We start from the raw sequence: 24,676 nt of genomic DNA on the forward strand, positions 1-24,676 counted from the left end.
CATTGCATATATAGCACTGACAACCTCTTTTTTTGACCGTTTGACAGGTGTTTTTTGAATGGCCGTCTTTTTTGTGTTTATGTATGCAAATTACAAATGTAATGGAGGGAAGTACAGCACTTGGCTCTTTCTGGCAGCCTGTGGTCATTATAAGGTGCAACATCTAGATCAGAGCTAATTCCAACATGCGCCAGGGCTCCATTCGGCACAAAACTACTGATACTGATACTAGCAGATCCAGACAGATCCCATTGACTTCAATGTGGTCTGTTCATTTTCTGTGTGGTCTCTGTATATTCTGCATGGTTTAAAGGGGTGTTCCAGCAAAAAAAAAAAAAATTCTTTCAAAACAACTGGTGCCAGAAATTTGTAATATATTCCTATAAAAAAAATTCAAGCCTTCCAGTACTTATCAGCTGTTGTATATCCTGAAGGAAGTGGCGTATTCTTTTCAGTCTGGACAGCATGAGAGCTTTTCTATGGGGATTTTCTACTGTTCTGAACAGTTCCTGTCACGGACAGAGGTGTCAGCAGAGAGTACTTTGTCAGACTGGAAAGAATACACCACTTCTTGCAGGACATGCAGCAGCAGCTAAGTACTAGAAGGCTGCAGATTCTTTAATAGGAGTAAATTGCAAATCTCTGTCACTTTCCGAAACCAGTTGATTTGAAAGAATTATTGTTTTTTTTTCGCTAGAGAACCCCTTTAAATGAGACAAAATGACTGCTTGCAGGGTTTTGTCCTCTCAGATCTTGCAAAATAAATTAAACTTGCAATGTAGAACCTTGAATGGTGCACAAGTGTGAACCTACCCTTATCTGCAGAAAGCAGCTGTATATGGAACGGCTTCAGTTCCTGAACCTGCTCCATACTTCTATAGTGTACATTGGCCATGCATGTACAGCAGATGTCACCCAGGAATAGAAACACAGCAGGGGGTGTTCCTGCAATGAAGGGGGAGACAAAAGCAGTGGGGCGTAGCAGCCTAGGGCACAGGAACCCTAGGCCCTGCCTCTTTGCCACTGTCAGCACAGATTAAAAGCAGACTTAAAAAAAATAGTCACAGAGACTTTTTGAAGGTATGTACACTGTGTATCAACACCTACATTACTATAGCAGCAGCAGAGGGAAACAGGCAGAAATTCCAAGCGGAACCCCCACTGCGGACTCAGAATCATGTCTGCCTCAGTTTCCCCAGGTAATCTGTAGCGCGCCTCTGCTCTCCACCTCCCTCCATTCGAAGAAGTGGCATGTCAATTCTTTGAGCGGAAAGTAGGCAGAGAGCGGAGGCGCGCAACAGATTACATTGAGACACTCAGGCAGGCGTGATTCCGAGTCCGCAGTGGGGGTTCAGCTGGGAATTTCTGCCTGTTTTCCTCAAGGTGAACGTACCGTAAGTGTTTTCATCGTGTAAAGGTGGCACAACATAAAAATCGATACAACCTAACTGTAATAACCTGCACAAAACATTTGTAGTGTCAGAAAAAAAATAATCAGTAAACGTTATACAATTATATATTATATATACCTCAAAATTTTGGCAATAAAAATATAACTCATTCTGCCATAAATAAGCCAACATAAGGCCATGGTAATGGAAAAGTAAAAGCCTGAGCTTTAGCAATGTGAGGATGAAAAACTAAACAAGAAATAGAAAACAGCTGAAAAGAGGCTGGTCACTAAGGGGTTACTCCTTGTCACCAGTTGTGGTGTTGTGCTAGGAATGGAGGTGACAGGAAAGAAGCCACCCTGGGATGAGAACACTTTCTTCCATGCTATTCTTTGTGGCTCTGTCTGTAGCATCTGCTCCTCCTCGCTAATACCTCATGGTTGCTAGGCAGGGCATGATCAGGCAACTAAAAGAGCAGCAAGCAGCACACTTGCAGAGCAGCTCTCACCACATCACACTCACAGGATTTCTTCAATGAGTAAGCGAGCAGAGCTGTACCTGGAAGCACATTCCGCTTAGGCGCCAGCAGAGGGCGCCATTAGGTTCCATCTTGTTCTGCTCTTTGCTCACACCCAGTGATGCTGCGTAAGGGAGGAGAGCCGAGGGCTGGCCGGAGTGGAGGCACAGGGAGGGAGGGAGGGGAGATGTGTGCTGGATAGAGTGAGGAGACAAGGATTTGGCACTTGCAGTAGTGGGGCTTGGGATCTGCAGCAGTCTCAGAATCCTCTATATAGCAGTGTGTGTGCTAGTTTGGCTTCAGCATTGTTCTTCCTACCTGTTGTGTGGACTCTGCCTCAGGATCTGTTTCTTTTTTTCCCTCCTCAGCCTGCAGGATGTCCTGACTGGTCCCTCACGCCGAGCTCAGGAGTTGTCACCTCCTGGGCTCTAGACCATGAAAGCGGAGAGAGAAGCTGAGCTGAGCTGGAGCCTGCTCCTTGCAAGTGGCCTGAGTGAAATCCACCGTCTCCCTGCAAGGAAGAGAGCCAGATCCACTGTTGGGGTACAAGGCAGACCCCCCATGGCATGGAGCTGAGAGCTGGCAGAAAGTGACTAAGTGACTAGCTTCTTAGAACAACCTTGGTACCGAGCTCTACTTGTATTCTAGAACACTTCTCCAGGATAGTGTCCAGACATGGCAGCACAGTGTCCGCTGTGAGTGCAGCAAGAAACTTGGACCCCGAGTATGGGGCCCCTGGTCCCACTGCTGCTGGGGGCCCTGATTTGGGTCTGTGTCTGGACAGATGACCCCAGCAAAGTGATATCAGACCGTTATGCAGTCTACTGGAACAAGAGTAACCCCAGGTAAGAAGGAGCTGCAAGTTTGGTGGGCACAGGATGAGGGGAGGGCAGAAACTTTACAGCAGTGCAGCCAGTGAAGAATGATACAGGGTGGCATTGTATAATAGGGTGGCAGCGGCTGTCCGGTAAGTATATTATGGGAACACCTTATAGGTAAAATCATACACTTACCTGTTAAGGCACAACTACACATCCCATGCCACCCAGATAATATTGCCGCCTACTTGCTAGAACGGTTATTTTTTATGGTACCTAATGTGCCACATGTTTAGGAAAGTGGACTTTTTTCAGTTTCATCAGGTAGCCACAACTTGAATGAGCTCCAGACCTCCATATCCATCGCTGCAAACAACTGCTATGGTACATCTACTGCAATATTCCAACTTTCTGGTCACGCCCCCTCCAAGAAACAAAGGAGACTATTGGAGCTGTGGGTATTAGAGAAGAAATAGTAGTCTGTAGTTTCTGACTTATTGGAGCCATTTTCTCTCATGGTATGTGAATGATCAGAAGTACTGAATCGTTTAACAATGGGACTATGGACATTACACGAAAAGTGTATGAAGCCTGGTCACACAACTGTCAAATATGGGAATCTCTAGAAAGTCAGTGCAGAAAGTATTACAAGAACATATGGAAGATGTTTTCTTATATACCAAGACAATGATAAAAGTTTTCTCTTAGCCTCTTGTTTTCATCCTCAAAAATACTTAAGAACCATTCATTCCATATATACTGTACATGGCAAGCAGCACAGCTACCATGTAGGGTTTGTAATGGGGTCTCCTATAAATGTAACATTTGATCACCTTGACTGGTCATTTATATCCTTGCTCTTTCCTTATGTTATGTTAAAGTATTCTGTTAACAACATGTGCTCGATTTTTCTGTTCAAAGCTAAGTGCTGTTTATTATAGTGTTTTTGCCCCTACATCTCGGCTACAGGCCAACTCTGTGGCTATTCAGTATGTGACATGCCATGTTGAACTTGGGCAGACCATCTGAAGCTCCAGATGCTGCTTGTAGAAAACTCCAGGGACCTGAGGCTTCTTCCCTTAATGCCCAGGATCATAATGTGCTACAAGTGCATCTCATGATCACAAATGGGCTCCCAAGAAAATAACCACCAGCCACTTGTAACAAATGTCTGTTTAGACTTGGTGCTGTGTGCGGGGGCAGCTGGCATACCAGTGTGAATTTTCTATTATTGGTTAACATGCCTAGTGCGTATTTTGTTATATTGGTTGGCAAGCACAGTGCAGATTAGGTCCAATTGGTTGGCATGCATAGTGCATATTATATACTATTAGTTGGCATGTGTCATGCTTATTATGTAGTATAAACTGGCATACATATTGTGTTTTATGTGTAATTGGATGGCACGATGAGTACATCTCATGGAGAACAGGCTGGCAAGCGCAAAAAGTATTGTATTGTATGAGCTCTTTTGCCCAAATATGCAGGCACCAAGCTGTAAAAGTTGCCAACTAGTCTGTTTGGCATTTACAGTGACATTAGCAGTGTGTGGATTTATTATGACACCCATTCCTATGCTTATTGGTCTAATGGGGTAAAGGTAAATGGCACGGTTGGAAGAAATTATTATGACCTAGGTGTTGTAAAGTTACTTTTAGTTATCCAATGTGTGTATATGGATGATACATGTAAAATAGGGGAAAGTATGCACGTATCTACCTCTGCACATAGAAGATACACAAATGCTTTTTGTTGCATGCTTGTGTTGTAGGTAACTTACTTTCCTTGCATAAGTACAAAGTTGCTTTACGTACTGCATGTCAAATATCATGACTAATATGACATGCAATGCATATAACACGTGTGAGCTTTTCATGTATAATTATTATGCATGGTGTAGCATGTATTGGGTTGTTTTTATTGCTGTATTTTTCCAAGCTTGCATTGTTGGGGTGATTTTTCATACTTATTTGTGTCTGCATGTTGAATAACATTTGCATGTTTAGGTCAATTCCAGACTTGTTTATTCGGTAGATTGTGCGTGACATTGGTGTTTCAGGTTTGTTGAGATATGTGTGTGCACTGATGTGAGTAATAGTGAAGTTCCCTCTAACATATTAATATAATCAGAGACTTGCTAGGACTGTATACTACAGTACACTTTTCTATGATGATTGTATGTGGAGTGCAGACAATTTGGCATCACTAGTAGAGACTGGCACGATCATTCTGTGTATTGTGGAGTGAAGTAATGAACAGTGTCTGTGGAATTTGTGTATGTACCATATATCATGAGTGGGTGTGTATCTGCTTCTATGTTATGTGTACATAAGAAGTGCATGAGAAATTATATGCAAAATATAGTTATTAGGACCATCATATCAACAAGGACTTCTTTTGACTACATAGTTATTATTTCTTTAAGATGTCCTGTTACCTACCTAAATCTTAATGTTATTTATATAATTTCTTTGACTGCATTCATTTGTAGTGCAATGTGATTCAGTGGTGAATGTATATTCAGGCTGGGTTCACACTACGTATATTTCAGTCAGTATTGTGGTCCTCATATTGCATATGAGCTGGCATGATTGAAATGTAAAAAAAAAACAAAAAAAAAACAATCCCAGACACTAATTATGTTTATTCTATTGGGTTCCCATTGGGCGCAAAGTCTACTTTCCTTAACCATGGAGAGGAGAGATATGGCATGTTTTCTGCCATAGTATGGCTTTAAGTTTAGATCTGACAAAGATGCTGAGCTAGTAGTTGAGCACTCGATGAGTAATTTAGTTCACTGTTCACTTGACAGTTATATGTATATGGTAGCTATGGATCGCAGTTGGCATGATGCATATATGTGACTTAGTTTCCAAACTATAAGGATAGCACATTGGCCACGGACTGTGATGGTCATCTACCTTGTAGTAAACAATGGCATGATCATAATGTGTAGACTTGGCAAATACCTTCTAGTATTTCTTGTATTACCATGATGGTAACACTTGTTCATAGGAATCTTTAGTATTGACATTGTAAAATGTGTGTAGAACATACTTTATTCTGTGTTACTATATAGGTGTCAAGCCTGTTTCACCTTGTTGTAAGGAGCAGTTAGATTTTTTTCAATGTGTAGAGTGCTTAGTAAGTTGGCATATTCACTATAGCCTCACCAAGTGTGTATTGTGGAGCACATTGCCCTTTGTACTTGTATCTAGGGGTAATATCAATATCAGTATTGGTATGATGTAATCATTTATCTATAAAGCAACAATATTTTTACTGAAGCAAATTCAGAACAAAAGTAGGAGCTGACATTTGTTCAGTGGGGTTCCTATGAAACCTATCAATATCAGTAATAAAAACATGCAGTACTTCTAGGAATGCAACACCAGCTATCTCCAGCAATCCCCCCAACCAATATTAGTAAGCGTTTTGGCAATGTCTGCCGAGGTGTTTATCATTCTATGCCTAGAACTGACATCACTTTACATGAGGTGCCACCTGGAATGAATGATTTTAGAAAGAAGAATCATAGCTGCAAGAATAAAGAGAATAGCTCAGTGCAAACCTAGACATCACATATCTAAAACCAAAAAAGTTTAAGAAAACCTAAAAACTTATATGTCATACTCTGATCTCGTTGTCACTGGGGAACACATATTCATTGTTTAAGGGTTGCAAAAGTCTATTGAGTATAATCAGCAGAGCCATGCACTATTCAGTGTTCAGAAATCCATGTGCAGGAATGCATGAGTGACTGTCAAAAGGTTGTTAGTTACAAATTTCAAGGTTTCAATTCATTTTCTTTATTTTATATTCATATAGTAAAGTAGGTATGGAAGTATGTGTAGATACACGCATACATACACACGTATATAATTTGTGTGGTTCATATACACATCTACACACACACGCTGGTACACATATATCATGTGTGTAGAAACTATATTATTCTATCCACACAGTACTAAATCTAAACATTTCTGTTTTGCAAATCACCATTCATGAGATTAACTTTGTAAAACTTATTACTGAAGCATAACTGTCTAGGCATGTTGGAGAAACCCCTGGGCTTACTATATAAAATCTGTAACTGACTAGGTATGCTCTCATTGGAACAATGCAATGTTCCAGCTGAGGGACTGTGGGCTATGCCTCTTTGTCCACAGCAGTTCCCTTTTTTCTTCTGATTTCTTAACATATGGATTTTATTAAATGTATTACTCCACATATTTAGTCCCATTTCCCCAGTTTTGGTTTTCTGCCTGTGACTGTATTTTGGCCTAAGATATTTCTTTTGTTCAGTTAAATGCTCAACATATGTTAAAATTCTTAAAGGATCCCAGGTCTGGTGCGGAATCAACAGTTTTTTTTTTTTTTTTTTTTAGCTCAGCATTTCCAGTCCCGGCCGGCTTCTTTCCAAGTGCTTGAGTTATTAAATGAAAAAGAACAGTCTGAGAGGATTAAGCACCTCACATAATTTAACACACTGATAGCGATCTGTAAAAATAGCACTGCTTACTTACTCAGAGTGTTCCGGACAAGTTTTCAGGAAAAAAATCCAATAAATCGAAACAAAAAAAAGAGAACACTTCATACTAAACTGTTTTTTTTCTTCAGCTCTGCAGTACAACAGAAATTTTCATTGGAGAATTCAAAAAAATTCTTTGATATGCTACGACGACACACAACTTGAAGTATATTGCTGTACAGTTTTCCAAAAATCCAGTGTTTATAGAAAAAAAGAACGAATGTAATTCAATTATCAGTGGTCCGTGTGGAAAAATAAAATCTATATTTTTATTTCTTTGTAGCTGTTAAACTAAAAAGCAGACAGAAGCCATTTTATACGTATACCTGGGGTTGATATATTTATATATATATATATATATAGATTATACTGTTCTTGTGTCCTTGCATTAAGGCCATTTTTTAAAATATTAAATATATCTATAAATTATATTAATGCAAAGAGTAGCATTTATAAACCATTCAACTGACCACAATTTTTGACTATGTTGGCCATGAACTTATGCCCCATTTTCTATTTTACTACGCTCACTAAATTTTTTTTTTTACACAGGTCAAATCTAGGAAACCCTCCAAATCTTATGCCCATTTGGAAGCAAATCGTATTCAATGCACTGTTATTTTCTGTGTTCACTCTATTTCATTTTCTAATATGTAGAAGTAAAATAGTTTAGTTTTGGCGTCAGCATCCAACCATTAGAAAATCATCCTAAATGATAAATTATTGAGATAAAATGCAAACACGCTCCAAACACGCTTGTGCAGTTAAAAGAAAAATACACCTGTGAGTTTACCTTATGGCTTTGGGATGAAGTGTCACTAAAATATGGTGTAGTGCAAAAAAGACATTGTTAATTGATATTAATACCCATTTTGTGTTACTAGCATCGTAGTCACTACTATTGTGTCACTTGCAGTTAGTAGTATTTATGTTTTAAGTTATGTTTTTATTGTGTAGTACTCTTACTCTACTGGACACCCCTCTAAGTAAATATACAACAGGGCAGCCAAGCATATTTTTTTATTTGTGGGATTATTTGGTAGAAGTATAGTGACCCATAGATGTCAGATTCTTAATGGCAGATCACCTTGTTTGGTGGAATCTACTTGCCTTCCGTTATTGGTAATGGTTATCTCAGATGTTTGAGGACAATACAACGGCCAGATTGGAATTTTCTTGGCTGCTTACATAGACTTCCTGTAAGATCTTTTTTTTGTCAGTTAATGGATGTCTCAGGCACAATCTTCATCTTATACTGTACAAAATGGTAAAACTTTATAAAGTCCTTTTGTAGATCTTCACTATGCTACAACTTATTCACTTCAAGCAACCAATCTCTGGATGTCAATTACACTTATCAGGTGACGTATGCATCAGTAAGCCTTGAATCATGTGTGACATGTGGAAATTACTTCATTCTTGGTTCATCAACACCATGAAAGGGGTACTTATATACTCTCTGTTAGAGTATATGTAGAGACTATAAAAATGCTGCTTAGACTTCTTACGCATGTATACAGTATTTCCTATGATATTTCATGTTTAATAAAGTCTTCTAGCCATGAAAAAATTGTAATCAGAGAGTAAGGCTGATCAAATATTGGATTTGTGTCAGCTGTCACCTCCATATTTAGCCCATAAAACTTACTCACTCTATATAGTTACTATATACAATATACTGTATATTTGGAACTTTGTCCACATCATCAGGTTATCTTGGGTCATATTCAGTGTTTGTATGACCTGAACTTTTTTGGTAGATCACGGTCATTGAAAATATCAGGGCCGTTTTGGAACCCAGTCATTTGTCTAAAAGTACTTAATACCATGAGTGTAGTCTGTTTGAACAGGTTTTTGACTGGGTTGGTGCACCTCTTACAATAGCCCAATATCTTCAACAAAATGCCAGATTTAAAAGATGTTAAAAAAAAAAAGATATAGCTAAACATTTGAAAAATAGTGTACAGCTAACTCAGGCTAACACAGTTTTTGTTTGTGTTTAACATATGCATTACAATGGAAAAAAAGCAGATGCAATAACAGGGGGTAAAGTTGCATGCTGCTGTATGCCATACTGCAGAATACTTTCCTCCTGGCTTTGTTCATACATAATATTTATGTCAGTCTTTTGGTCAGTCTTTTCAACCAAAACCAGGAGTGGTTTGAAGACACTGAAACTGTTCAAATGTTTCCTTTATAGTTTTACCCTATCACTCCTGGTTTTGATTAAAAAAAGACTGACCAAAAGACTGACAAAAAAAACCAATACGTGAACATAGCCTAAGGCTAGGTTCAAACATGGTAAAATGATCGTAAAACAATGTGTGAACAGATGAAAAAACAGCCATAGTTTGCAAAAGCATCTACGTGTCAGTATATTAATTTGCATTGTGGATATTCAGGAGAAGGCATCTCCAGTGATCGACACGTGACACCCAGAGTATTACGGTGTATCTATTTATCTTCAGAAAAAGCAGGTGGGAAATAATAAGCATGTTCATTATTTGGATGGTTGTAATCAATAACGGCTGTTATTCTATACGGTGTGTGCACTACTATCCAATTTCCTATTGACTTTTATAAAGTGCATTATTTTTACCTCAAAATTACAGACGTATTTTACGGTGTGTAAACATAACCTAAAACTGATCCAAAAATGTGGTTGACCATGTTTTTCTGTATGTTAAAATTAAATGTAACGAAATGGAAACAGTGAAACAAATAGAAAAATGCAGTGCAAGACTATGTTCCCACAATGTAAAATTAGGGGCAAATAACTTCTGTTGTTGCAAAACAGTGGTCGTTGTTAATGACCATAATCATTAGTAATGACCGTTGTTTCACAACGTCTGTTATTTGCCCTTATTTTTACATTGTTGGAACATAGCCTGAATACATAGCCTAAATGTGATGAAAGTAGACTGCGCATATGGTCAATTTTACATGAGGGCTTCTTGCTCATCACACATGGAGCCATGGTTTTCAGTGTGATTTCACTCATTAGCTCTTTCAAGTAAAATTTGAGTCCTTCACACAGTTGTGGTTCTCCTACCACTGAGCCTTTAGATATACGCTAGGTTCTTGCATAGTAAAGTAAAAGCTAAATATGTCCGTAATTGTAAGTAAAAATAAAACAATGTGTGAATAAATGAAAAAGTAATTTGGATGATCGTAATCATTTACAGCTGTTTCTCTATACTGTGTGTGCACTGGAAGCCAATTTCCCATTGACTTTAATGAAACGCATTATTAGGCTGTGTTCAGACTATGTTTTTTATGACATGAACGGCCGTGGTTGCAGGTTAAAACAACAGCTGTTCTTGTCAAAAATAAAAAGAACAGCAATGAAATCAATTGAAGCAACGGCCATTGTTCACACAGTGTATTGAACAATGGCCGTTGTTCAATACGGCTTTGGAACTGATTGACCTGTCATCGACTGGAAATAATTGACAGTTCACACACAGTGTGGCTGTCTTGCAGCCGTGGTGTGACTTAGAATCAATGTTTAATTGATTCTCAGTCACACCCATACGGTGTATAGATTGCAATGGTTTTAAAATAATGTTCATTCGGGTGGATCGGGTGGATGAACATGGATCTGTTAGACAACAGCCGCTGTTTCTACATAATGTGAACATAGCCTTATATTAAAAATATGTCCATATTTGGCCCGGTTTGGTACGGCTGTTGAAATAATTTCAATTAGCCATTGTTTTTGAGTGGCAAACAACAGCAGTTGTTCGTAGATGATGTGAGCATAGCCTTATGGTGTGTGGAATCAGAGCCCCGTGGTTTAGTTACAAAAGTGCAAATAGCCACTGTACATCCAGTAAAGTATTTGCTAGAGAAGTTTTGTGTCTTCTAGCTCCAGATTCATTGGCAATTAACGCATATAATGTATATAATATATAGCCCTAAAAATACCTGCATTGGTTTCCTGCATCGTGGAAAGCCTTTCTATTGCACAGACAGCCCTAGGCCTCTGCTAGGCCTGGTTTGGCAATTGCTACAGGCTGCCTTCAGCTGCCTTTTTGTGCAAAGATAGATATGTACTGCGTTAATCTCTATGAGCAATCATAGGAACTACAAAAATGTGTTAAAAAAGTCTTATTATATAAATAATCGTATAATAAAAGTTGAAATCACCCCTTTTCCTATTTTTTTTTATATAAAATAGACAAAAAGCAAACATATTTGGTATTGCCAGATGCAGAATCACCCGAATTATTAAATTATACTATTCCTGATCTTGCACAGTAAACTGCATAAGCACAAAAACCTGCCAAAGTGTAAAATTTATGATGTTTGGTCACATTTCAGAAAAAAAAAATTAATAACAAATTATAAAAAAGTCACATATATGCCGGTGCGGCAAAAAATGAGCACTCACCCAGCGATACAGACTGAAAGATAAAAGGGTTACAAGAGTCAGAATAGAGCAATTTTAAACTCATTTATTTGTAAAAAAGGTTTATTTTTTTTAAATTAGTGAAATAAAAGTTATAATAAATTGGCAATGATTGGCTATGATCTTACAAATATTTTTTTTTTTCCGTTTTGCATCATATTTCGAGGAAAGATAAAGTGTGTCCTTACAGAGTACAATTTAAAAAAGATAGGATATGGGTCTGTAGGTGGAAAAATAAAAGCGGTATGGCCTTTGAAACACAATGCGGGGGAAAAACGAGGTGCAAAAATTAAAATTGGCCTAGTCCTCAAGGGGTTAATTGTAGTGTCATTTAGGTATATAGATGTCTGGGATTTATTTGACTGCATCTGAAGATATGGGTGTCCAGAATGATGCTACTATTCCTAAATGTGTAACTGGTGTACAAATTTTACATAAATAATGTGGCACAAAAATGTGTCATTTAACCTGGATGAATTGTCTGGATCACAGAATTATTAATATACAGGACAAGTATTTATGTATATGACAATTAAGACTTTTAAACCTTAAAAAACCTGAGGCCCCAACTTACTATGTATACTTCTTTTACATTTATAGCTACTTTGTTTAGTTTTTTCTCACTTTCAATCATTGTAAATTTATAGAGGCTGTAATGTAGTGAAAACGTGGAATTGGCATGTTTGTGCTGTCACTTTACTTTTTGAATGAACAAAAATATTGGCTTTGTGCATATGCATACTGTTTGTTGTATCCATTGTATTTCTCAGTTTTGAGCATGGATCCTGGTAAGTATACCATCCATCAGTGAGTGGACAGTATTCTGTTTCAGAATTTATATTTAATGTAATAATAAAGCTCTTCATTTCCTTTGTTATAGATAGGTATACTATACTATACTATACTATACTATACTATAAATATACTGTAAATGGTTGAAAGCAGATTTGCAGAGCACTATATAAAGGGTGATCTGGCATGTATGTGGAACAGATACAGTCTTACATTTCGCTACTCAATCACATGGTTTGTTCATAGTTGTTTTTTGTACACTCACACATAAAAAAGATTGCTCATCTAAAATTATACTAAAATTTCCAAGGATTGCTAAGGTACATTTTACTCATATGAGCACTCATACTCATGTGTAAATTCTCATATTTCTAGATACTACATCTTTCTTGGCCTTCTCTTTTTATTGAATCTTTTCAATCATTGTCTTATAGTTATATTTTTGTGGTTTCAGTCCTATTTCTTTCTCTTCTAAGCCTCAGGTAGATGTATTTGTATTACACTACACGTGTTACTGTAGGTACTGTAAGAACAAGTGCCTTCTAAGTGAAATGCAATGCAAATGGTGTGTGGGGCTACAAACAGACTTCTTGTAGGAAGACATATTTTAACAGAGCAATTGAAACATTGACTAGAGATTTTCAAGCAATTTCCATTACTCTGTGGAGAAGGTAAACAAAAAAAAATCACTAGCGAGTCTGTTATTGTAATGTTATTGTCATCATCCTCAACAACATATTCCTTAACATTGTACCTATCATGGTAACACATGTCCATCAAATGCAAATAAGGGAGTATAAACATGTTCCAAAATGGCTTTAATTATGATTTTATGGCCTACAACAATGTTTACGTAGGTGTCATATGTCAAAGTAACATTCACATGAATGCCATGACCATTGGCCTCCCAGCAGACTGTTGTCCAAAGCATCATGCTGTGTTACTAAGTTGCCTTCCTCCCATAGTGAGTCCTGATGCCACCTCTTCTGGAAGTAAGCTAAATGTGATTTAACAGTCCAGACCACCTTCTTTCAGTACTCCATGTTACATTTCTGATGCTCATATGTACATTGTATGTGGTTTAAGCAATAGGCCACTACCACATAACTTTTTTTTTTTGGCCGTTTGATGGCTGTTTTTTCGGATGGCTGCCATTCTGCAGCCAAACATCGTCCATTATTTTAAAATAAAAGACGTTATGTGGCCGTGACATCACGGCCGTCCATCAAATGACCAAAAACATAGAAACATAGAAGATTGTCGGCAGAAAAAGACCACCTGATCAATCTATTTACGATACATATATGTTTATCCCGGGCAGGTTTAAATTCTGTTGAAGATTTGCCAACCACATGTGCTAGAAGTATGTTCCAAACATCTACTACTCTTTCAGTAATATTTCAAGTAATATTATCTCACGTTTTTTCCGATCTTTCCCTCAACTAACCTCTGACTATTTTCTCTTGTTCTTGAGCTTTTTAAAACACATTGTGTGGTCGTGGCCCTAGACAGGAGTCATCAGCATGTTTTTTTTATGACTGTTTCTATGGGTATACAGTCCCATATGCAAATACATGAAAAGCTCATTGTGGCTTGTGGCAAATTTTGTGTCAGGACCAAACACACAGAGACAGTGAGCCCTGAGCTTAGCCCCTCCCACTGTCCCTACCTAATTGCCGCAATCTGCCCTAAAATGGCAGCGGACAACTTGGCGGCGATCCCTGGCCTGGATACGTGAAACAATAGACAAGACAAAACGAACAAACACAATAAGAATGGTCAGCAATCCGGGTCACAACAGTCTGGCAGCAAAGGTACAAAATCAGGATCCAAAAGAGTAGTCAGAAAACAGGCAATATGGTCAGAGGCAGGCAGCAAGCAAGCAAGGTCAAAAGAAACTAAGCAGGAGTCAGGAGAAACCAGAAAACAGAACACACAAGCAGGCAGAGACTATAACCGGCAAGGCACAGGCAGAAGCTGAAATCTTAAATAGGACACCAGGAACCAAGTCCAGAAGATGATAGGAGGGACCAGCTGTCAATCACTGAGGCAAAGGCAGGTTAACCATTACAAGACCAGAAGAAACTTAGCAGAACAGACACGGGTGGGGCAGGGAAAACAATTAGCAGACCAGAAGAAATAAGACACAGTTCAGACAGGGCACAAACAAAGGCAAACAAAACACAGAATAAATGAAAGATTATGGCCAAAATCGCAGTCTCAGTCGTACCTTACGCACCGAGGACTGCGCCAAAGTTCCATTCATGACAGTACCCCCCCTTTTATGAGGGGCCACCGGACCCTCATTAGACGTACCAGGAGTGGGTGGAAAATTACCTCTTACAACACATGTTTGAACACCACTGGAGATGTCACTGTCCGTCTCCCACTCATCAGCGGAGGCATCCAGGTGACTGACTAAAGGTTCACTGACAGGCTCGATATCACCAATTATACTACTGGCATCAGACACAGACTCAGCTTCCATGTTGCAATTATTTAAGATTACAGTGTCATCTTTGGGTGAACACATAGATTTCACATTAGGTTCGGCAGAGCAACAATGCATACCCACACCACTTTGAGGTACCTGTGCGCCCAGGTGACTCCCCTGGTTGTCACCTGGACGCTGATGTTCTGGCCGCAGGGGACGCTTGGGACAGTGGCAAATGAAGTGTCCGTCATCACCGCAGTAGAAACAAAGACCATTTAATCTCCGGTGTTCACGTCTGGTCCTGATACCCATAACTCCCAACTGCATGGGTTCATCCTCGATGTAATCAGAGGGAAGGACAGGTTTTTTCAAAGACAGAGATGGAGAGACAGAAGGTTTAAAAACGTCAGGACCTGCTTTCTCCTTTTGCCTATCCCTGAGCCTGCGGTCTATGCGTACCGCCAAAGCCATGGCCTGCTTCAGGGTAAGGGGATCTGGATGACCTGTCCAGGCATCTTTAATGCCATCAGACAATCCCTGCTTGAATAATGCTTTCAGTGCAGCCTCACACCACCCGGTGGTCACACTGTGACGTCTGAACTCGGCACAGTAATCTTCAACTGGTCTCTTGCCCTGACGAATGGTCAGTAACTGTGTCTCAGCTAGACCCACATGATCTGGCTGAGCATAGATGGCTCCCAGAGAAAGAAAAAAGTGCTCTAAATCGCTCCACTCCTCAGCCTCAGGAGGGAGTTTAAGAGCCCAGGCCTGGGGATCTCCCTGCAACAGTGAAACAACTATAGCTACCATTTCCTGCTGTGTAGGGAAGTGGTTGACACGAAAATACAACAAACAGGAATTTTTAAAGATTTCAAATTTGTCTCTATCCCCCAAAAAACGGTCTGGAAGCAACATTGTAGCTTTAGCAGATTGCACTACCACTGGGGGCGCCACAGCCCCAGCCTGGTTAGCTGTAAGGACACGAACTTTATCAGCCAGCTCAGCTACCAGTACTGCCAAACCCTTCACTTGGGTGACTAGGTCCATGTCTATAAGCATATTGACCTGGTTAGCCAGCTTGACTACCAGGCCTGACACCCCCTCCACCTGGATAGCAAGATCCTCTACCGTAGTCATGGAACCAGAGGGGGCAGCAGATTTTTTAGGGCCGGTTATTATGTCAGGACCAAACACAAAGAGAAAGTGAGCCCTGAGCTTAGCCCCTCCCACTGTCCCTACCTAATTGCCGCAATCTGCCCTAAAATGGCAGCGGACAACTTGGTGGCGATCCCTGGCCTGGATACGTGAAACAATAGACAAGACAAAACGAACAAACACAATAAGAATGGTCAGCAATCCGGGTCACAACAGTCTGGCAGCAAAGGTACAAAATCAGGATCCAAAAGAGTAGTCAGAAAACAGGCAATATGGTCAGAGGCAGGCAGCAAGCAAGCAAGGTCAAAAGAAACTAAACAGGAGTCAGGAGAAACCAGAAAACAGAACACACAAGCAGGCAGAGACTAAGTCAATAACCGGCAAGGCACAGGCAGAAGCTGAAATCTTAAATAGGACACCAGGAACCAAGTCCAGAAGATGATAGGAGGGACCAGCTGTCAATCACTGAGGCAAAGGCAGGTTAACCGTTACAAGACCAGAAGAAACTTAGCAGAACAGACACGGGTGGGGCAGGGAAAACAATTAGCAGACCAGAAGAAATAAGACACAGTTCAGACAGGGCACAAACAAAGGCAAACAAAACACAGAATAAATGAAAGATTATGGCCAAAATCGCAGTCTCGGTCGTACCTTACACACCGAGGACTGCGCCAAAGTTCCATTCATGACATTTTGGCTTGTGTATTAAAGGGTGGGATTTAAATGGTGCTGGCATATCTGCATTGGTGTCCAGTGGTGCAGATCTTAGGGAGCCAATCTGTCCTTCAGGCAGGCCGGGGCCTCTGTCATGTCTTCCAGGCTGCCTGACTTGGATTGCAGCAGGCTGAAGCAATTGAGTGCAGATTCCATATACTGCATATGCAGTACATATGTTCTGCACTGATCCCTATAAAATATGAATAAATCCATACCATAGTAAAAGTTTAAATTTCTCACCGTTTCCTATTAAATTCAAGTATTAAAAAATAATAAACATATTTGCTATCGCTACTTGCAGGCTCGCCCAAACTATTAAACAATCATATTCTTGACCTTGCACGGTAAACAGTGTGAGCGCAAGAAAAGCTAAAGTGCAAAAATGCAGATTTACGATCTTGTCGCTTCCAGAAATTTTTTTTATTAAACATGATCAAAAAGTTGCATATATGTAAGCAAGATACTGATAAAAAGTGCAGATCACGTCGCAAAAAATTATGCCTGAAATAACTCCAAATAGACTAAAAAAATAAAAATAAAAGCATTATAAGGATCAGAACAGAGCTATTTTAAACCTATTTAACTTATTTAATATTTTTTTTCTTTTCATTTTTTTTAGTAAAAGAAAATAAAAATTATATAAATTGCCTATGGTTTTTATTGTACTGACTTCAGAAACATAGATAACATGTCAGTTTTACCACAAGGTGAAAGGCATAAATACAAACCTTGCTGATTTTTTTTTTCTATTTCATTGGGCAAATAATGTTTTTTGGGTTTCACAGCATATTTAATGGGAAAGTTAAATGGAGTCATTGCAGAGTACAACTGGTGAAAAATAAGTGCTATGGCCTTTTAAACACAAGGAGGAAAAAATAAATGTGCAAAACGGAAATTATCTCTAAAAAATTAAAAATCTAAGGCTATGTTCGCACATAGTATTTCCTTCAATCTTTTGGTCAGTAATTTTTTAACCAAAACCAGGAGTGGGTTGAAAACACAGAAACACATTAGGAACTGACTGTTCCCTTGGTAAACAATTTATCCCATTCCTTAAAGGGGCACTCAAGGTAGAGGTTAAAAGGTAAAGGTTAAAAAAATGAAACTTCTGCAGAAGCGTAAAGCATTACTTACCTATATATTCCAGTTTTGAAACTACCAAAAATCCATTTGTTTGGGGGGGGGGGGTTTGTTCTGTTTTGTGTTTCTGCACTTCCTAGTTTAACAGTTGTACACAGTACTACAGGTTCCAGAATGCAATGATTTCCCTCAGCTGTTCATCACAGTCCCCCACCCTGCCTATTCCCCGCCCAAAGCTGTTGCAGAACATCTAGACTGTGCTCACACATTGCAGATTCATTGTGTTACTGAATTATTTGCAGTAATCTATGATTTCTTTGTGGTCCCACCCACACAGCACGCTGTATTCTCTACCTGTAACACCACACTAGTGATGTCACGATACCAGAATTTTGAGTTTGATACCAATACCAACTTTTTTTTTCAATGCTCGATACCAATTCGATACTTAATAAATTATATTTAAAAAACAAACACAAGAATAGAAATGACCCCCCCCCCCCCTTCCCCCACCCCCGGGTTCAGGTCAGAACGAATTTTATTACTTTAAAAATAAAGTCCCTATTATTTAAAATAAATAAAAACTTGCCCAACTCTGACTCACTTTTTTTTTTATCTCTCAGCCTGTCTGGCTGGGTAGTGAGGGGCATTTTTTGATCTGTAGTTTTATTTAGTACCATGTTTTTCTGTGGTGCTGAATTTGTTGGTTTCTGCGCTTGCTCTGTTTACCGTGTGTGATTAGGAAGGTGACAGGTAGTATGGACAATAACATTTCAGCTATCAGTGTTGGGGGTTGTAGTCATGTAACACACACTTCAGATATCAGGGGGGTGATGGGGGTAGTAGTCATGTAACACACACCTGCTATCAGGGGGAGGATGGGGGTTGTAGTCATGTAACACTTTAACTATCAGAGGGTGATGGGGTTGTAGTCATGTAAAACACACCTGCTATCAGGGAGAGGATGGGGGTTGTAGTCATGTAACACACACCTGCTATCAGGGGGAGGATGGGGGTTTTAGTCATGTAACACACACCTGCTATTGGGGAGGATGGGGGTTGTAGTCATGTAACACACACCAGCCAGCAGGGCAATGATGATGGGCATTGTAGCCATATAACACAAACCAGCCAGCAGGGGGGATGATAGGGCATTTTAGCCATATAACACACACCAGCAAGCAGGGGGGATGATGGGCATTGTAGCCATATAACACACACCAGCAAGCAGGGGGATGATGGGCATTGTAGCCATATAACACACACCAGCAATCAGGGGGATGATGGACATTGTAGTTTCACTATTCCTGCTGTCAGGGCATGCTGACCACTGACCCAGCAGGGTGACCTGGATTTGGCGGCAAAGTAATCTGCAGGTTACAGCCCCCTTCCCTTCCCAGTCAGAGTCAGGCTGACTGTAAACCCCCCACATTGTTAATGTCTACCCTGGCCCCGGCCTCCCGCCCCTCCTCACACTCCTGCTGCCGCCACCTCATAGTCCTTCCGTCCAGATGTAGTTACCGCATCTTCCTGCCGCCCCCTCCTCCAGCCTTCTCCTCTCCCGGACACACCACTTCTCCCTCTCCTGCCGCGGACCCTGCTCTGCCCGCAGTCATTAGCAGCCGGGGTCTGCTACACACAGTAGCCGACCCCGCTGTTTATGGAGCGGGCTCAGGAGGGGGTAATGCTGCTGTCAGTGTGACAGCGACATCCACATTGTAAAATAGCCGACACAAACGATAGCTATGTGTCGGCTATTTGAATTTGGCGTCAATGGGGGAAGAGGGTGCGCGCGGCGAGGAGATGACAGGTGGGAGCAGAGAGCGGCACACAGAGAACACGGCCGGCGCTCAGATAGCCGCCGGCCGTGTTCCCTGCACTATACTTTATGTTAAACTGCATAATAACACAGTTTAACATTAAGTATCGATACCAGGAAATCCTGGTATTGAACCGTTTTTTGGCCCGGAATATCGATAGTAGTATCGATATTTCAGGGCATCGTGCATCACTACACCACACAGCACACTGTATTCTCTACCTGTAACACCACACAGCACGCTGTATTCTCTACCTGTAGCACCACACAGCACACTGTATTCTCTACCTGTAACACCACACAGCACGCTGTATTCTCTACCTGTAACACCACACAGCACACTGTATTCTCTACCTGTAACACCACACAGCACGCTGTATTCTCTACCTGTAACGCTGATATTGGAATAAAGTAAAGAACTCTTTGAATTTTTTTCTTATCATTTCCACGCACATATTATGATCAAGCATCTGTTATCTTTGAAGTTGAGCCCCACAGCAAGGCTCTGATCCTCTCTGCCGTTTAGCAATATTTACCTGTGTTACTGCATCATCTTTGTGAATACGCTGCAGTATTGCAATTACACTCCAACATGTGTGAACACAGCCTTAATTTCACTGCACACTTCTGCACAGTTAGAGAAATCAGTGCAACACCTGCTTCTGGCTTGTCAGAGATGGTGGATCACTCAGGGGATTGGGGAATCCAGCCAAGCCTCCTGTGAGATCATGCCCTGCCCCCTGTCTGCATCATCAGCCTGATCTCAGCAAACACACACAATGTGAGACAGAGGCATGGAATATTTGTCTCCTAAGGTGGGAGAGCAGAAGGAGCAGGAGACAATGTGGATTTGCACAGATGCCATTATTCTTCACTTCCTGGATTTCTATCAGCTACCAGTATGGCAGAACTGTACAGATACGGTAATACAATGTATAGACACATATATTTAACTTTTAACCCCTAGGCGACCCTGGACGTACCCATACGTCTAGTGCCGCCTCCACGAGTTCAGAGTGGGGCCGCGCAGTGACCACGCTCTGAACCGACGTGGTCCCGGGTGCCGCTCATAGCCCGGGAGCGTCAGCTATTAGCGGGCACGGTCCGATCGCCGTGCCCGCTAATAGAGTAATCGGATGCAGCTGTCAAAGTTGACAGCTGCATCCGATTACTTGATGCAGCCGTTCCCTGGTGTCTAGTGGGGTGGATCGTTCCTCCGGGACGTTGTACCGGAAGAGCGATCCACACATCTTACCCCGTCCGGGGGTCATATCTATGCAGCACAGATCTCAATGAGAGATCAGTGTACCTATACTAGAAGTCCTCCAGGGGGCTTCTAGTATAAGTATAAAAGTACAAATAAAAGTGTTATTATTAATAAAAAGCCCCCTCCCCTAATAAAAGTCAGAATCACCCCCCTTTTACCATGTTATAAATAAAATTAAATAAATAAATAAACAAACATGTTTGATATCGCCGCGTGCGTAATCGCCCAAACTATTAATTTATCACATTCCCGATCTCCCACGGTAAATAGCGTAAAAAATCCCAAAGTGCAAAATTGCGCATTTTTGGTCGCATCAAATCCAGAAAAATTGTAATAAAAAGCGATCAAAAAGTCTTTCATCGTTTCAGTGATTATTCCATTAACACAGGTTGTGGGTGTTAATGAGGACAGGGCTGGAGATCAATCTGTCATGATTAAGTAAGAATGACACCACTGGACACTTTAAAATGAGGCTGGTGCTTGGCATCATTGTTTCTCTTCTGTTAACCATGGTTATCTCTAAAGAAACAAGTGCAGTCATCATTGCACTGCACAAAAATGGCCTAACAGGGAAGAGTATCGCAGCTAGAAAGATTGCACCTCAGTCAACAATATCGCATCATCAGGAACTTCAAGGAGAGAGGTTCCATTGTTGCCAAAAAGGCTCCAGGGCGCCCAAGAAAGAACAGCAAGCACCAGGACCGTCTCTTAAAAGTGTTTCAGTTGCGGGATTGGGCTACCAGCAGTGCAGAGCTTGCTCAGGAATGGCAGCAGGCAGGTGTGAGTGCATCTGCACGCACTGTAAGGCGGAGAACTCTTCGGAGCAAGGTCTTGTCTCAAGGAGGGTAGCAAAGAAGCCACTTCTCTCCAGAAAAAACATCAGGGACAGACTGATATTCTGCAAAAGGTACAGGGAGTGGACTGCTGAGGACTGGGGTAAAGTCATTTTCGCTGATGAATCCCCTTTCCGATTGTTTGGGACATCTGGAGAACAGCTTATTCGGAGAAGACGAGGTGAGCACTACCACCAGTCTTGTCTCATGCCAACTGTAAAGCATCCTGAAACCATTCATGTGTGGGGTTGCTTCTCAGCCAAGGGAATCGGCTCTCTTACAGTCTTGCCTAAAAACACAGCCATGAATAAAGAATGGTACCAGAATGTCCTCCAAGAGCAACTTCTCACAACCATCCAAGAGCAGTTTGGCAATCAACAATTCCTTAATTCCTTAACAATTCCCATAAAGCAAAGGTGATAACTAAATGGCTCAGGGAACAAAACATAGAGATTTTGGGTCCATGGCCTGGAAACTCCCCAGATCCAAAAACCAACAAATTCTGACAAAATGCAAGCATTGATTGTGCAAGAATGGACTGCTATCAGTCAGGATTTGGTCCAGAAGTTGATTGAGAGCATGCCAGGGAGAATTGCAGAGGTCCTGAAGAAGAAGGGTCAACACTGCAAATATTGACTTGCTGCATTAACTCATTCTAACTGCTGATTGCAATTATATTTCTGTATATGATAAAAACATCTGACAAACACACATAAAAACCAGAGGGCAGCAGATCATGTGAAAATATAATATTTGTGTCATTCTCAAAACTTTTGTAGACATAACAAAACAAATCAGTATCTTAGGGTATGGCATGTCACTGCACAGTATCGTGGTAGCCATGCTGGTTAAGGATGCCTTGAATTTTTAGTAACCAACAGTGCCAACCAGCAAAGCATCCCCACACCATCACACCTCTTCCATGCCTCCTGGTGGGAATCACATGTGCAGAAACCATCCGATCACCTTTTCTGCGTCTCACAGATGTGGTTGGAAGCAAAAAATCCCAAATTTAGATTCAGTACAGATTTCTATTGGTTTAATGTCAATTCCTTGTGCTTCTTAGGCTAAACAATTTTCTTTTTCATCTTTTAGTTTCTCTGTGGTAGCTTCTTGCAGCAATTTGACCATAAAGGCATGCAGTCTCCTCTGAACAGTTGATGTGTCTGGTACTTGATTTCTCTGAAGCTCTTATATGGGATTAAACCCCTTTATGACATAGAATCTGATTCTGCATAAAGGTAGTTATTTGCTGTTGCATTTTGGGGGGATTCTAGATACTGACAGGATAGGGTGTTAGTCCCCACAAGTCTTTATAATAACAAGAAAAATACATTAAAACATGACTATTGTGGTGGACACAAGATAATGCAAACAAAATAGTTTATTAGTGCAGAAGAAGAGCATACAAGTCAGTGATAAATTTAATACACACAGTAGAAGTCACTGACTGGAGAGGTATGTACAAAGATGCTGTCAAGGAGGTTGCTCTATTATGCCCTACCTAACCTACCTTCTTTTTTTGCTAAATAAAAAATGGCCTAATCTAACTTTTTCATAATTTTTAAACTTTTTTTTTTCTAATATATAATTTTTATATAATTATACTGATTGTATAATCTTGTTCTTGCTGTTGCTTGTTTTTTTTCACATACATTGTTCACATGTACACGATAAATACATTACAATTTAATAGATCAAACAATTACACACATAGTGATACCTAATATGCTAACTTGTTTTGTAGATTTTATATATTTTTTTTAAAACTTTTTTAATCCTTTTTAGGTTCCTTTAGGGGACTATTGCAAGCAGTAATTAAATTAAGTGCTCATATTGTTCAATGCTATGCAGTTGACCATACTGTGTTAGTCAGTAAAAGGAGCAGCTCATTTAAGGCTCTATTCATACGTCCTGTTCATGTCCTTAATTGCGGATCCGCAATAATATAGGACCAATGTATTTCAATGGACCTATACACACATCCGTGTTGTGTACTGGGCTGCAATCCGTTCCGCAAAAAAAAAGGACAGACCCTAGTACGGACAGTAACTGACACATCCAATACAACTCTATGGGGTCTGTATTTTACTGAAGCAATACGGATGCAATACGGATGCAATACGGATGCAATACGGACTGAATTTGCGGATTGTATACTGACTGAAATTTGCGGATTGGAAAAATATACTGACGTGTGAATAGACCCTAAGGGGTTTATTGCAGGCAGCAACGCAATTGCTGCTGCCTGTCATTGACTGTGAGGACCCAGCTATTTACTCTCTATGAAGCCTGCTCAGCTCCCGCTGACCTCATTCTGTTTTAGCCAAACAGAAGAGCACAGTAATTGCACACATTTCATCAAGGCCTGTGCGCCTAATGAAAACTTTTACGTAGCACATAAAAAAACTAGTGGAGCAAAAAAATTGCGCAGGTGATACATCTGCCCCTTGGTCTTCTCATGGAACAGTCCTCATGAGAGGTAGTTTTATTATAACGTTTGGTTTTTCATTACTGCATTTGTGGATATCTTAAAAGGTCTTGCAATATCTGGATTAACAGACCTTCCTATCATAAAGTAATATTGGACTGTCAGTTTCTCTTTACTGAGGGCCTGTGCACACTGAGTAAAAGAGGCAGAATTTATGAGCAGAGTCCACTCAGCGGATTCTGCTTGTCATTCTGCCTGTTCTATTGCTTCAATGGGATTTGTCGTGTGCCTCTGCTCTCCGCTCAAAGAATGAACATTTAAATTCTTCGAGCCGAGAGCAGATGCACAAGAGGAATCCCCCTGAAGCAAAAGGACAGGCAGAATCTCAAGCAGAATCCACTGAGTGGACTCCGCTCATAAATTATCCCTCTTTTACTCAGTGTGCACGGGCCTTTAGGGTACAAACCCACACAACGT

At 40.5% G+C, this 24,676-nt stretch overlaps 1 protein-coding gene across 1 annotated transcript in view; it reads left to right on the top strand.

Moving 5' to 3' along the window:
• The first annotated feature begins 2,108 nt into the window (after positions 1 to 2,108).
• EFNA2 (ephrin A2) overlaps positions 2,109 to 24,676 on the top strand; it is a 459,103-nt gene continuing 436,535 nt past the window's right edge. Inside the window, exons 1-2 of the mRNA XM_069964476.1 lie at positions 2,109 to 2,189; positions 2,277 to 2,753. Coding sequence (XP_069820577.1) covers positions 2,635 to 2,753 — 119 coding nt within the window. The 5' untranslated portion in view covers positions 2,109 to 2,189; positions 2,277 to 2,634. The remainder of the gene's footprint in view (positions 2,190 to 2,276; positions 2,754 to 24,676) is intronic.

This window comes from Dendropsophus ebraccatus, chromosome 3 (genome assembly GCF_027789765.1).
Source record: "Dendropsophus ebraccatus isolate aDenEbr1 chromosome 3, aDenEbr1.pat, whole genome shotgun sequence".
NCBI lineage: Eukaryota > Metazoa > Chordata > Amphibia > Anura > Hylidae > Dendropsophus > Dendropsophus ebraccatus.